The following is a 13,057-nucleotide window of genomic DNA, read 5'->3' as shown; positions in this document are numbered from 1 at the left end:
AATGAAAAATAATTAAATAGCTGCATGCTATTTTGAAAAAGTTTCATTTGAAACATATAGTGTTCAGATTGCTTAACCCCAGGATAGCTGCTAACTCTGGCTTTAGAATGTGCCGGTAGAAGAAACTTCAGCTCTGGTTTTCTTTGATCAGTTTGGCAATGGATAGGCAGATGGGCTAAGGCTGTTCTATTTTATCTACCTGTCCTATTCTTCCTTTGGAGGTTTTTGTTTGTGTTTGTTTTCAGGGTGTTTGGGGTTTTTTGTTTATTTGTTTGCTTGCTTGTTTGTTTTTAAGATTGGGTCTCAGTCTGCCACCCAGGCTGGAGTACAGTAGCACAACAGTAGCTCACTGTAGCCTCAAACTCTTGAGCTCAAGTGATCCTCCCACTTCAGCCTCCTGAGTAGCTGGGATTATAGGAGTGAGCCATTGCACCCAGCCCTTTGGCATTTTAAAAATTATATAACCTTAACATTCCCTATACCTTTTGTCATTACGATCTATGAGCCCTCCAGAGCACAGTGCATTTTAAGGAGAGAATAGCCTGTGCATGTGTGTATCTATGATAGTGTCATTCCTTCGTGTTTATGAGAAAGAGTGAGAGAATGTGCTTCTGGATGTGTAATTAAATAAATAACATGTATTCTTTTACCTAACAGCTGAAGCAATGGAAGGCATTTGAAGAGGAAAACCAAACAATCAGACGCATGGCCAAATATTTCAGCACTCCCAGCAAAAACTTCCATACCCAGTATGGTGAGGAAGAGAACTGCCACCTGAAGGGAGGGAAAAGCTCCATGGAGAGGCTCCTCACAGAAGTAAGCTCCGCCCCTGCCTGGAAGATTCCCTGTAAAGGATCCAATCATGTATCGGTGGCCCCTGAGGCTCTTATTGCTAATGTTTTCTTTTCCTTTGATTCTCCCACTTCCCTTAACAGCAAAAGCAAAACCTGACACGCAGCTACTTCATTCAATGGACAGATGTTTAATGAGTCACTCCTATGTGCCAGGCATTGTGCCAATGAACAATGAACAAAAGCATGGTTCCTACCCTCCCAGAGCTCACAGTCTAGTGGAGGAAATAGAGATTCATTCATCAAGCAAACATGTAATTATAAATTGTCATAAGAATTATGAAAGAAAAATCAGAGAGGTAAGACAGAATAATGTGCGGTAAGGGCAAGAAAACATAACTTAGACCAGTCAGAAAAGACTCATTGAGCTGAGGGCTGAAGGTTAAGTACAAATTAGCCAGGCAAAGACTACACGGAAAAGTATTCCAAGCAGAGGGAACAGCATTGTAAAGACCCTGAAATGTGATGGACACTAGCTTCTCTGTGATACATTTTCTCTTTTTTTCTTTTTTCTTTTTCTTTTTTTTTTTTTTTTTTTTTTTTGAGATGAGGTCTCACTCTGTCGCCCACCCTGGAGTGCACTGGTGCCATATTGGCTCACTGAAACCTCCGCCTCCCAGGTTCAAGCAATTCTCATGCCTCAGCCTCCCAAGTAGCTGGGACTACAGGCATGCACCACCATGCTCAGATAATTTTTGTATTTTTAGTAGAGACGGGGTTTCACCATGTTGCCCAGGTTAGTCTCAAACTCCTGACCTCAAGTGATCCACCTGCCCTGGCCTCCCAGAGTGTTGGGATTACAGGCATGAGCCACCGTGCCTGGCCTCATTTTCTCTTTTTACATAGAGTAGTGTCTTCATGTCCAAGATCTCATGGGATCCTTATTGTCTTTCCTAGGTACTGGCTGCAGATCTCAATCAGCCCATCATCCCAGAAAGTCCAGGCATGTCTACAGACGGGGAAGGGGACTAAACAAGGGCTTCTGAATGTGATTGTAGCAGCAAGGGAGAACTAGGCAGCCCCCCGGGCTTCTTTCTTCTATGTTTGAGCCAGAGTTGGCCCCTCTCCCAGACTTAGGCAGTGTGGTGTGGGCTTGAAGAAAGCACGTGGAAAAGCTTGAGGGCTTCGTTGACTCAGGAAGAAGGCACAGGGCCCAGGGGAATTAGTCAGTATTTTGACACTAACTGAATTACATTCCATATTTTTTTCAGTTTAGAACCTATCTCAGTAGGTGTTATTTGGGAAACTGGGCTTTTTTTTTTTTTAGGACTGCTACCTAGGTATTAATAGTCACTGATGAGAGGACAGTGTGGTGGGGACCTAAAAAACACAACAGATGAAGGGACTCAGTGCCTCCAGGCACCCACTGTTCATGACCCTCTATGGTTCTGGACCATTTTTGTCCATCAGAGTAACACCTCTCCACTTCTTTACTATTTAGTATTTCAAAGCCAGATTTCTTTCCACCTGGCAAGGGAGTAATATTGCCTTTGATACTCTGTGAAATATTCAAATAAGCATTTTTTTTTTTTCCTGGCCACACAGAAGGCCAGAAACTTGGCTAGAACAGCCAGGATAGTTTTCATTCACAGTCAGCTGATGCGGGAACAGCCAAGTGGACTGACTCTTTAGCCTTATGGTAATTTGCAACGTGCTGCTTGTACTTCTCCCGTGCTACCCTGTTTCCCACGCAGGGACTCAGTCTGATCTGCTATATCCAAAAAGATGCGTTGAGTCTGCAGAGGAAGCCCTTCAGTGGGCACAGGTGCACAAGTGATAAGAAAATGGCCTCCCCAGCGCATGCTACACCTGGAATGTCTTTCCCAGAACGGCCTGAGAACCAGCAGCCAGTCCTAGGGCCCGGTGGCAGGTGTCAAGAGGTTCCAGCATCTGCATCCCCAGCTCCAGCACTGCCCGTTAGATAAACATGAGTATCTTTCCTGCCTCAACATGGGCACAGACCTTGACTCTGGCTCACGGTGTGCAGTGCCCTCCTGTGCAGACCCCCCTCCCCCACTCAGGCCTTCCTCTTACTTTCCCGTGATCTGGGCAACCCATCTTCTCACACTTTCCCCTCTTGCCCCTATAGCCAGGGGTCCCCCCCGAAGCTGTTTTGGGCAGTATCTATCACTGACTTCCCTGTCTAAGAGAAGGCCAGCAGATAGAACCTTGCACAAGGCTGTAGTGCTTTCCTCATACACTCTGCAGCCAAGTAAACAAACCGATTACTTTTCTTCCCCAAACCATAGAAACAAGAGGCTGATTCCGTGTCTCCTTATGACCTGCCCCCTATGAAATCTGCAGGTGGATGTTTTGCTTCCCTCAATGCGCCAAAAATAATAATTAATAAGCTCATTGAAGTGCAGCTGCCATGGTAGGTCAGATTTCAGTCTCATAATGGCAGTGCCTCACACCACACCTCTAATTAGTATGCAGCCTTGGTAAAAACAGAGTCCCACTTCTTTTTCTGGAAGAAGGAAATTTTCTGTTTAGGTTGACGTTTCTAAATCTGTCACCAGCCAGCTTCAGATGTTTGGCTTGCTGGGAGAAGAGTATTCTTCCCAACTCCATATTTATAGTATCTTTCGATACTCAAAGGAGTTTATAGATACGGCACAAAAAGGCGGCACTCAGATTTCACCCGCAGGAGTAGTTGCCATTAGCCAATGGGTCCTTCCTAACTCTGTGAGGCTGTAGAGGCCTCCAGAAGCCCACATGAGAATGCGCACAATGGGCTTCGGGAGGAGAGGCTGGTGGAGGAGGAAGAGAGTTGAAGTCCCCCCATGAGATCCTCAGAGAGATACCTGGCACAGCCCAGGATCACAAACACCTGAGTGTTCCCCTGTTACTCATCCATTCTGCCTCTGGCAAGTCCTTGAGTCATCTGCACTCACCCAGCAACACCCAGACCTCACCACTCTGCCGATAGAGGGAAGGGAGGAAGGACAGGCACGCATGTGCTCAGCTGGAAGTCCCTTCCACCTTACTCACCAGTCCCTCACTGGCCCTGGACTCTCTTCCGATGGTAAAAGAAGTAGACTCAACCAGGGTGAAACTAGCAATACCAACTATCAGAAAAATCACCTTCCCACTTCTACAAGGGGAGCAGTGCATCTGCTTGGAGAGTTGCTAGTCAGAATATTGGACTATTTTACTTAAGCTACTGCTCCCTTAAAGGATCACTTCTAGGCAACTCTCGCATGTAAACCTGAGATGAAACCACAGGTTCACTCCATAACTAGTGGTCCTAATTAGCAGTTATGGACTGGTATAACTAGGCAATTTGTATTGGTTATCCTAACACAGGGAACATCCTTTTGTTTCTAGTGCATAATAAATGGAGCTCCAAATGCTCATGCCCAGCTCCTAAAGATGATAGTAACAAACAGGCAGCATTTTGGTGTTCAGACAAGCACCTTCTAGAACATTTGCTTACATTATTGCCTTCCCAGAACCCTCGACCCCATGTCATCTGCCCCAAGTCCAGACGTTCCCTGTGAACATCTCCTTCCTGCTCTGCCTTTGAGGATCAGAAGTTTCTAGAGGTGGACACATAGTCTGAGCTCGAGAATCAGCTGCTGCACCACAGAAAGATGTCTGGGCTGCAGTCCCTCCCTGCAACCCACTGCCAATACTCCTCCTCCTGCTTCATGCCCCACAGTCTCGCAGTTAGGATAGGCACACCTCTGCAGCTCTCACCTGCCAGTCCTCTCCGGCACCACTTGTTTACCAGCTAACACCCACGCAGCGAGTAGGCAAGTCAGTAGCAGAACTGCTCCAGCCTCGTTCATCTCCTGGGCTCCATTCTAGGGCTGGTGAATCAAGCTAGCAGGGGCTTAGGCCCAACAGTCCTTTCATTTCTTTGTGATTCTTCAATAGTTCTGATGCTTGCACTCCTTTAGGTCAGTGGTTCCCAACATTTTTGGCACCAGGGACCGGTTCCGTGGAAGACAGTTTTCCACAGACAGTGGCAGGGGGATGGTTTCGGGATGAAACTGTTCCACCTCAGATCATCAGACATTAGCTTCTCATAGGGAGTGTGCAGCCTAGACCCCTCGCATGTGCAGTTCACAATAGGGTTTGCGCTCCTGTGAGAATCTAATGGCGCAGCTGATCTGACGGAAGCTCAGGTGGTAATGCTTCCTCGCCCCCCCGCTCACCTCCTGCTGTGCGGCCTGGTTCCTAACAGCCCATGGACCACTACCGGTCCATGGCCCAGGAGTTGGGGACCCCTACTTTAGGTGAAATCGACAGCTGATATTGCCACATGGCAGCTTTGGCCACTGACTCCCAGGGGTCCAGCCTAGGGAGGTAATAACACCAACCTGAGATTCTCTTTGGCCCCTCTCATCTCCAATCTTATTTTATCGTCACAGGAATCTCCACCCTTCTCCTTATTCTTCCCATTTTCTAAGCTGTTTAGTAAGAGGCAAAATACTTGTTCCCCTACTTCTTCATCCCCTGGAGATATGCTTCACATTTATCTAAATTTTTGCAAAAGTGTGATAAACTCCGTGGGGCCATTCCAAACATTATTCAGCTCATACCTGCAAAGTGGCCTGACCCTCTCAGTTCTGGGAAAGGTGATAGGGTGCTGCAGTGGCCAGCAGGCACTCAGGCTGTGCCTCCTTGCTCTTCATAAGCAATGCCACACAGTGTGGGGATGTAAGGAGGATACCAAGATAATGACAATAAATCATGGTTGGCCTTTATTGAGCACCTTTTATGTCAGTTATTGTGCTAAGCACTTTACATGCATCAACTCATTTCACTGGAGGGAAGAACCTCCTCAGAACCTGAGGTCACCAGCCAATACACTGGAAGAACTGAGATTTCAGCCAAGGTTCCTCAAAAGCCACACCTTCTCCACCATGGTGGGCACTAGGGAACCCTCGGTGGCATTTTTGTTGATGGTTTTGCTTTTATTTTACAGAAAAATGCTGTGATTGAAAGCCTGCAGGAACAAGTAAACAATGCCAAAGAGAAGCTTGTGAGGCTGATGTCAGCTGAGTGCACCTATGACCTCCCAGAGCAGGCTGCCCCACCTGCCTCTTCCCCGAGCAAGGATGTCCAGGCCGCAGCCTCGGTCCACACCCTGGCAGCTGCTCAGGGGCCTTCGGGTCACCTCTCTGACTTTCGGAATGATCCTGGCATGGCTACCCAGGATTCCCAGTGCACTTCAGGGCCCTCCTCACATGCACAAAGCCTTGAGGGGCCTGGGAAGGACACCAGCCTCTCCCCAGGGAAAGAGAAGAAGATATCTGACTCGAAAGACTTTTCTGATCATTTAGACTCAGGTTGTAGCCAGAAGCCATGGACTGAGCAAAGCCTGGGTCCAGAAAGAGGAGATCAAGTCCCCATGGCCCCCAGCCAGAGTCTCCTACCAGGTAGAGGAGGCTCAGATCCCCAGAGACAGAGGCATCTGGAGAACTCAGAGGAGCCCCAGGAGCGGCGGTCACGGGTCAGTTCAGTAATCAGGGAGAAACTTCAGGAGGTCTTACAAGATCTGGGCCTGGGCCCTGAGGCTTCCCTCCCCACCACCCCGTCTTGTCACCAACAAACCTGGAAGAACAGTGCTGCCTTCAGCCCCCAAAAGATGCCCCTCTCCAAGGAGCTGGGCTTTAGCCCTTACATGGTGAGGAGAAGGCAGGCAACTCAGCAGGCCCGCTCACACTTTCCTGGCTCTGCCTCCTCATCTGTGGGGCATCGGGCAAACAGGACTGTTTCTGGCGCACACAGCAGGCTACATGTGCAGAATGGGGACAGCCCCAGCCTGGCCCCACATACTGCTGATTGCAGAACACGAAGACCTTCTTCCAGGAAGCCTTCACTATCTTCAGATCCTCAAGACAGACGAGGTACCCTGGAGCGCAGCAGACAAAGCCAGACAGAGCCCGAGGGCGCTAGAGGGAGCGAAGCAGCTTTTCTTCCCCAGCCTTCTGGTTCTGGCCTGGCCCCAAGTCCTGCTGCCCCGTGCCTCTCCAAAGCCTCACCTGACTTGCCTGAACAGTGGCATCTGTGGCCCCCAGTGCCCTCGGGCTGTCCCTCCCTGTCTTCTCGACACAGCTGTTTTGACACTGAGTCCAGCAGCTCAGATGAGGTCTTCTGCCACTGCCACCGGCCCTACTGTGAAATCTGCTTCCAGAGCTCTTCTGACTCTAGTGACAGTGGCACATCAGACACTGACCCTGAGCCTACGGCAGGGCTGGCTTCCTGGGAAAAGCTGTGGGCCCGCTCCAAGCCTATTGTGAACTTCAAAGATGACTTGAAACCCACACTGGTGTGAAAAGCAACAGAGCTGGTCTAGACACAGAGGTCAGTCCAGGAGAAGCTGTACCAAGGCCCACAGGAGGAGAGCCAATTTCTGGTCTTTGGGGAACAGATTAGTGCCCTGCATTTGACCAGCCCATACCATGTTTCAGCTGGGCTCACTGCGTTACTTTGAGCACTTCTTGATCTATAAAAAGAGGGGCATTGCCCGTCCTATTACTACCTCGCAGCCTTACCATAAAAGACTCCAGTTGAGTGACTATGAAAGATACTGACTCCTTGGATAAAAGGTGCTGAATGAACACATAGGATTTTCTGTCCAGGTCAGCCTATATTCTATAAAACTCTTCATATATTCAGATGGATGGCTGAATGAACAGGCAGATGGAGAGATGCATGGGAAATTTCTACAGAACCTGAGGTGTGGACTGTGATCCATCAAACTGGCCTTTTGGTGGACAGACCTACGAGGAAGATAAGCCTCCTACATCCTAGGGTCTCCCACTTCTGGAAGGCAGTGGTTTTATTTCTGCTGAATGTTGTGAACAGTACCTCCCTAGATTCCAGCTTCTGGCCAGACCTAGCTCAGAGCGACCCCTACACCACTATTTCTTGTTTGTGTCTTTCCACCATTATGGCACCTTGCCCTTCTCTCTGAGACAGATCTCCACGCGCCCACAGGCTTCCCAGATCTCTCCCCTGGGCTCGGATGTACCTGAGGTCCTGACTGTCCCCACTGTCCCCTTGTTCTGTGGCTCATCCTCTTGATTCACCCAGTGATGCAGTTTTGTACTGTGGGGAGGCACACACCAGCAATTTCTGTTGGGGTATGGGAGAACCTATTGGTCAAGGGGTGCTTTTGGTTCCATTGGGGTTACATGACTACGAACAGACGCATAAACCAAGAAACCAAATGGAGAAATAGAAAGGAAGACATGAGGGACACAAAGACAGGAAAGAAAATAGGATTTGAACATTTCACTTGAGTCCAGCATAGTACTTGGCAATATCATATTTTTGTGATTCCTTTTGATAACCCTGTGAAGTAGACACTCATTTTTACAGACAGGGATTATGAGGCTTAGAGAAATGAGGTAACTTCCCCCAACATCACACTGCTGGACAGAGATGTACACGCAGCTCCTGGGACTCAAGTAGGTGGGTTTTCCCAGGGACACATGGCTTCACTTGTTCTTCTGGGAGTGGCAGGTGACTCTTGGCAGATGAGACAACAAAGCAAGGCTCGTGTAAGAAAGCTGGGATGTGCTCCCCTGCAGTCCAGAATAACAGACCTGAGTCCTCACCTCGGGAAAACGGGCCTCCACTTCCCCACTGCCACACGCCACACTGGCACCTCTCAAGGGAGCTGGGGAGCTGGTGAGGGATGAGTGCCAGGAACTCAGCCACCACCAGAGCCACAGGGAGAGCACAGCTGGGTCCACTGTGCTTGTTGCTGAGCTGGCTGTCATGTCCAGGCTGTCCCGTGCCCCGAGTCCTGTGTGTACATCTGTGGGTGTGCACGTTTGCATGAAGGAGTTCAGGCCTTATTAAATATGCTTAGAGGGGGGCATTTGGCTCTAAATATATCATCAATTTATCATAGAGTCTTGGGGGCTACTGACACCCCAGGACTCTCCAGGCACAGAACCATGAGGCCCTCCTGGAAGCACAGCTTCTTCTATCATCTACTTTTAAATAGGAATTTCCTAATTCATTCTGTGTGTGGGTTTGCAGTTTCTTGTGCTGTGTGTGTGCTGTCCAAGTGGTACCGTAATACAAGAGAAATGACTCCCAAGAGGAGTCTTTTCAGAAATTGTAATCTGGGGCTGGCCAGGAGGGGCCTGGAGAAGGCTGAACCACCCAAAGAAGGGGAACCGGAGAAGCCATCAGAGCTGCTGCCGGGCTACCCTGGGTCCCAGGGTACCTTCTACCAAAGTTCCATTTGAACAGATTCTTCTGTGCTCTCCTTAAGAAGCCTCTTATCCCAGAAACACTCCCTCAATGGACAGAGGAAACCCTGGAGACCCTGGACTCTTTCTGCCCCTGGGAGTCCTGTGGCTGGGCTCCCCCTCCTGCAGCTCCCTTCCTCCCAGCATGTCACCACTAACAGCCCACCATTCATTCATGTGGACTCTAAATCTGGCAGTCCTTCTAGCCCTCTTACTCTGTCTGCTTTTAGACCCTTAGTTCCACCATCCCAGCCCTTCTACATCTCCATCCTTCTGTTTAGAATATTTTTCCCCACTTTGTGCCCTTGTGAATTATTCATCCTTTAAGGCTCAGGTGGAGCATACGTTCTTTCTTCAGCCTTTCCCAGCCATCCCCAAAGAAAGTTGATTGATCCCTTAGTTAAATAAGGAAGGATGGGCTGGACACGTTGGCTTACGTCTGTAATCCCAGCACTTTGGGAGGCCGAGGCAGCCGGATAACAAGGTCAGGATTTCAAGACCAGCCTGGCCAACATGGTGAAACCCTGTCTCTACTAAAAATACAAAAATTAGCCGGGCATGGTGGCACGTACCTGTAATCCCAGCTACTCAGGAGTCTGAGGCAGGAGAATTGCTTGAACCAGGAGACAGAGGTTGTAGTAAGCCGAGATTGTGCCACTGCACTCAAGCCTGGATGACAGAGCAAGACTCCGTTTCAACTCAAGCCTGGATGACAGAGCAAGACTCCATTTCGAGAAGAAAGAAAGAAGAGAGAGAGAGAAAAAGAAGGAAGGCTGTCTCAGGGTCTGCATTTTGGACTCAACTGTATAGAGGCTTCTGTTATCCATTTGACCTAGAATGACTTTGTAACCCTTGCAAGACCTGATTGAAATTTATCATTTTGTTCAAAAGCAATGTGCAAACACCATAACTTTGCTCAACAAAATGTTGCCACCAAATGTATCATTTACTCTGCATCACCCTTACCTTTCCCCACCTCCTTTCCTAAATCTTTTACCCAAGATCAGCTAATCCAGTGATGGAGTCCTTAAAAGGGCTGAATGTGCCATGACTTTTGGCATACTCTTGGTTGTTCTGCTCTTGAAGAAAGGGCAGTAAATTGTGCAGAGGAATCCTGGAGAAGTAAACACTGCCTCTGCTACTGTCATCTGGGCTATACATGTCTCTGTTGGTCCTAAGGCATACCATGGAGCCAGGCCTGATTCTAACCCCAGCATATGTCCTCTGCTGTTGAAAATCTTGGAATTGGAGGTCTCCATCCTGATCCCAATGTCTTTCCCTGTCCTGGCCTGCCCCAGACTCTCTCCTTAAGGATCAACTTGGTCTTTTTAGAGTTTATAGAGGAGAAAAAAAGCATCAGAGGCAGGAGGCCTGTTTTTAAAGAACGATATCACTTTGAAAAAGGAAAAGAGAAAAGTCAATGCAAGTTCTATAAAATCTCTTCTGTATCTATGTTTATCGTATTGTCTTTACATGTGTCTCCTCCACAGATTCCAAGCTCTTGAAAGCATTGAGCATGTCTTCTCCATCTTCGTTCTCCTCTAGAGTAGCCATTAGAGATCTTTGCACAAAGTATACACTCAACAAATGCTTGATGGGTGGATTTCTGGGTAGATAAATGGGTGAAACAAAGGAAGGCAAAGCTTCTGTTTTGGGGCCAGAGCGGAGGAGCAGGAAGAGAAACAGGCATCTGGTCCACTGGCTTCCAGTGAGTTAACAGCATGAAACTACATCATATAGACCCAGGAGTAACTGAATTCTGAAAATGACAGTACTTTAAGTTTGTTGGGTGGTAGGGGAACAGGGCAATGAAGTTTATGGAAGAGAAGCGCAAAGTTCTTGATAAAGTTCTTATCTTAAAGACCTTTTCTTTGTAGGCTTGTTAATGGGTAACAAGCAGTATTAGCAGGAGAAAGATCTGTTTGTCTCTATCACCAACAGCTTCCTGAGTCCCCTTTCTCAGAACTCCAGACAAAACAGTTTCTCTATTTCCTCTGGCCGCTGCACTTTTACCAGTAACACAATCTGGGCTCTGTTAAGGAAGGGTTTGTTTATTTATTTATTTATTTATTTTTATTTTTTGAGATGAAGTCTCACTCTATTGCCTTGGCTGGAGTGCAGTGGTGCGGTCTCGGCTCACTGCAATCTCCTCCTCCCAAGTTCAAGCAATTCTCCTGCCTCAGCCTCCCGAGTAGCTGGGATTACAGGTGCCTGCCACCACGCCTGGCTAATTTTTGTATTTTTAATAGAGATGCGGTTTCACCATGTTGACCACGCTGGTCTTGAACTCCTGACCTCTTGATCTGCCTGCCTCAGTCTCCCAAGAAGGAGGGTTTGATGCAGGCAGTGGTGTTTAGGAGGCTGAAAGCAGGAGAGAGCTTATCACTTTGCCCTCAGAGTTTGCTCTCCCTATCCCTGGCACCCCCTCTGATGTCTTGCTCCTTGAACCGTTCTTGATCTTAGCATTCCCTGGTCAAACCACATTTGAATAAGAGAACATCTTGAGATGTTTTGTTCACCACTTAAGTCACAAGGAGACAGGAAATGCCAATGTCACAAATCAAAACCTGTTGTGAACTTGACAAGGTCTGTGTCAAGGTTTCCCAAGACACATAAGGCTCAGAGAATAAGTGCCTGGGAGACGCCCTGAAAAGGTCTGTGGGTGACTAATAAGAAAGCAAAAGGCTAGGAGAAAAAAAGGGAAGATGGACAAGAAGTTCAGGCAGGGTCCCATGGCTCACGCCTATAATCCCAGTGCCTTGGGAGGACATGGCGGGAGGATTGCTTGATTCCAGGAATCCAAGACCAGCCTGGGTAGCATAGTGAGAACCTGTCTCTACAGAAAACAAAAATTAGCTGTGTGTGTGTGTGTGTGGTGGCTCGTGCCTGTGGTCCCAGCTACTCGGGAGGCTGAGGCAGGAAGATCTCTTGAGCTTGGGAGGTTGAGACTGCACTGAGTTATGATTGCTACACTGCACTCCAGCCTGGGTGACCCAGTGACACTTAACAACAACAAAAATAAGAAGAAGGAAGAAGGAGGAAGGAGGAGGAAGAAGAAGGAGGAGGAGGAAGAGGAAAGAGGAGAAGAAGAAAAGAAAAAGAAGTCCAAACGAGAGAGAGAGAGAAGAGAGAGGTGGTGAGGAGGAAGCCACTCAGAGAACAAAAGGCATACTATGTGGACAGTTTGTGGCAATTGCCTCTTATGTAAATAAATGTACTGACTCCAGTTCTAAGTTGAGAGGTGAGGCTTGCTTCTGCGAAGAATGGCAGAGGTGTTCTTGCAGAGTCCTTTCTTTAGCGCATGTGTGACTGTTCATTTCTCCACTTCTCCCATTAGACTGTGAGCTCTTTGAGCTTAGAACTTGTTATAATTATCTTGGAATCCAGTACCTAGCACTGTGCCTTGCACGTGGTCAATGCCCAGCAAATGTTTGTCAGAAGAAAAGTCAATCAAGGGAGGAAGAATGGCCTCACCAGAACTGTCTTAAGGGGCACCCCAGGGAGGCACAGCTCACAAAAGTTCAAGTGGAAACCAGGCTTAGATATATCTTCAGCTTATGTGATGGATGGCAGTGTTGCTGCTTCACCTAAATGTAAATCCCCCATGATAACATCTTGAACCCTTTGTGGAAAGAAGGCATTTTAGATGGGCTCTCTTCATTAATTTTTGTACAATAATTTTCTATCCCCACTGCAATACCTGGGCTTTAAGTCACCTGCATGACCATGTTGCTTTCAGCAAGTTCAGAACCTCTTTGCAGCTCAGAGGCTCCCAACTGCCACTTGGGGTAACAACACCTACCTCATGAAGTTGTTATGAGGGCTAAATGAATTAATATTTATAAAATGGTTTGAACTGTGCCTGGCATGTAGCAAGATTCATATGTTTGTTGAATAAAAATAAGTAGATAAAAAGTCTTAGCAAGGGGAACACAGATTTATTTGCAGAAATCCTCTTTATGTTTTCTTGCATTACACCAAAATTCC

General features: G+C 47.8%; 1 protein-coding gene across 1 annotated transcript in view; it reads left to right on the top strand.

Annotated features, from left to right (window-relative positions):
* Positions 1-8,688, top strand: part of GPR156 (G protein-coupled receptor 156) — an 88,549-nt gene extending 79,861 nt beyond the window's left edge. The window contains exons 8-9 of the mRNA XM_021933118.2: positions 658-816; positions 5,785-8,688. Of these exons, the coding sequence (XP_021788810.1) occupies positions 658-816; positions 5,785-7,137 (1,512 nt within the window). The 3' untranslated portion in view covers positions 7,138-8,688. The remainder of the gene's footprint in view (positions 1-657; positions 817-5,784) is intronic.
* The last annotated feature ends 4,369 nt before the right edge of the window (positions 8,689-13,057 follow it).

This window comes from Papio anubis, chromosome 2, assembly GCF_008728515.1.
Source record: "Papio anubis isolate 15944 chromosome 2, Panubis1.0, whole genome shotgun sequence".
Lineage (NCBI taxonomy): Eukaryota > Metazoa > Chordata > Mammalia > Primates > Cercopithecidae > Papio > Papio anubis.
This window is presented reverse-complemented; position numbering and strand designations above follow the sequence as displayed.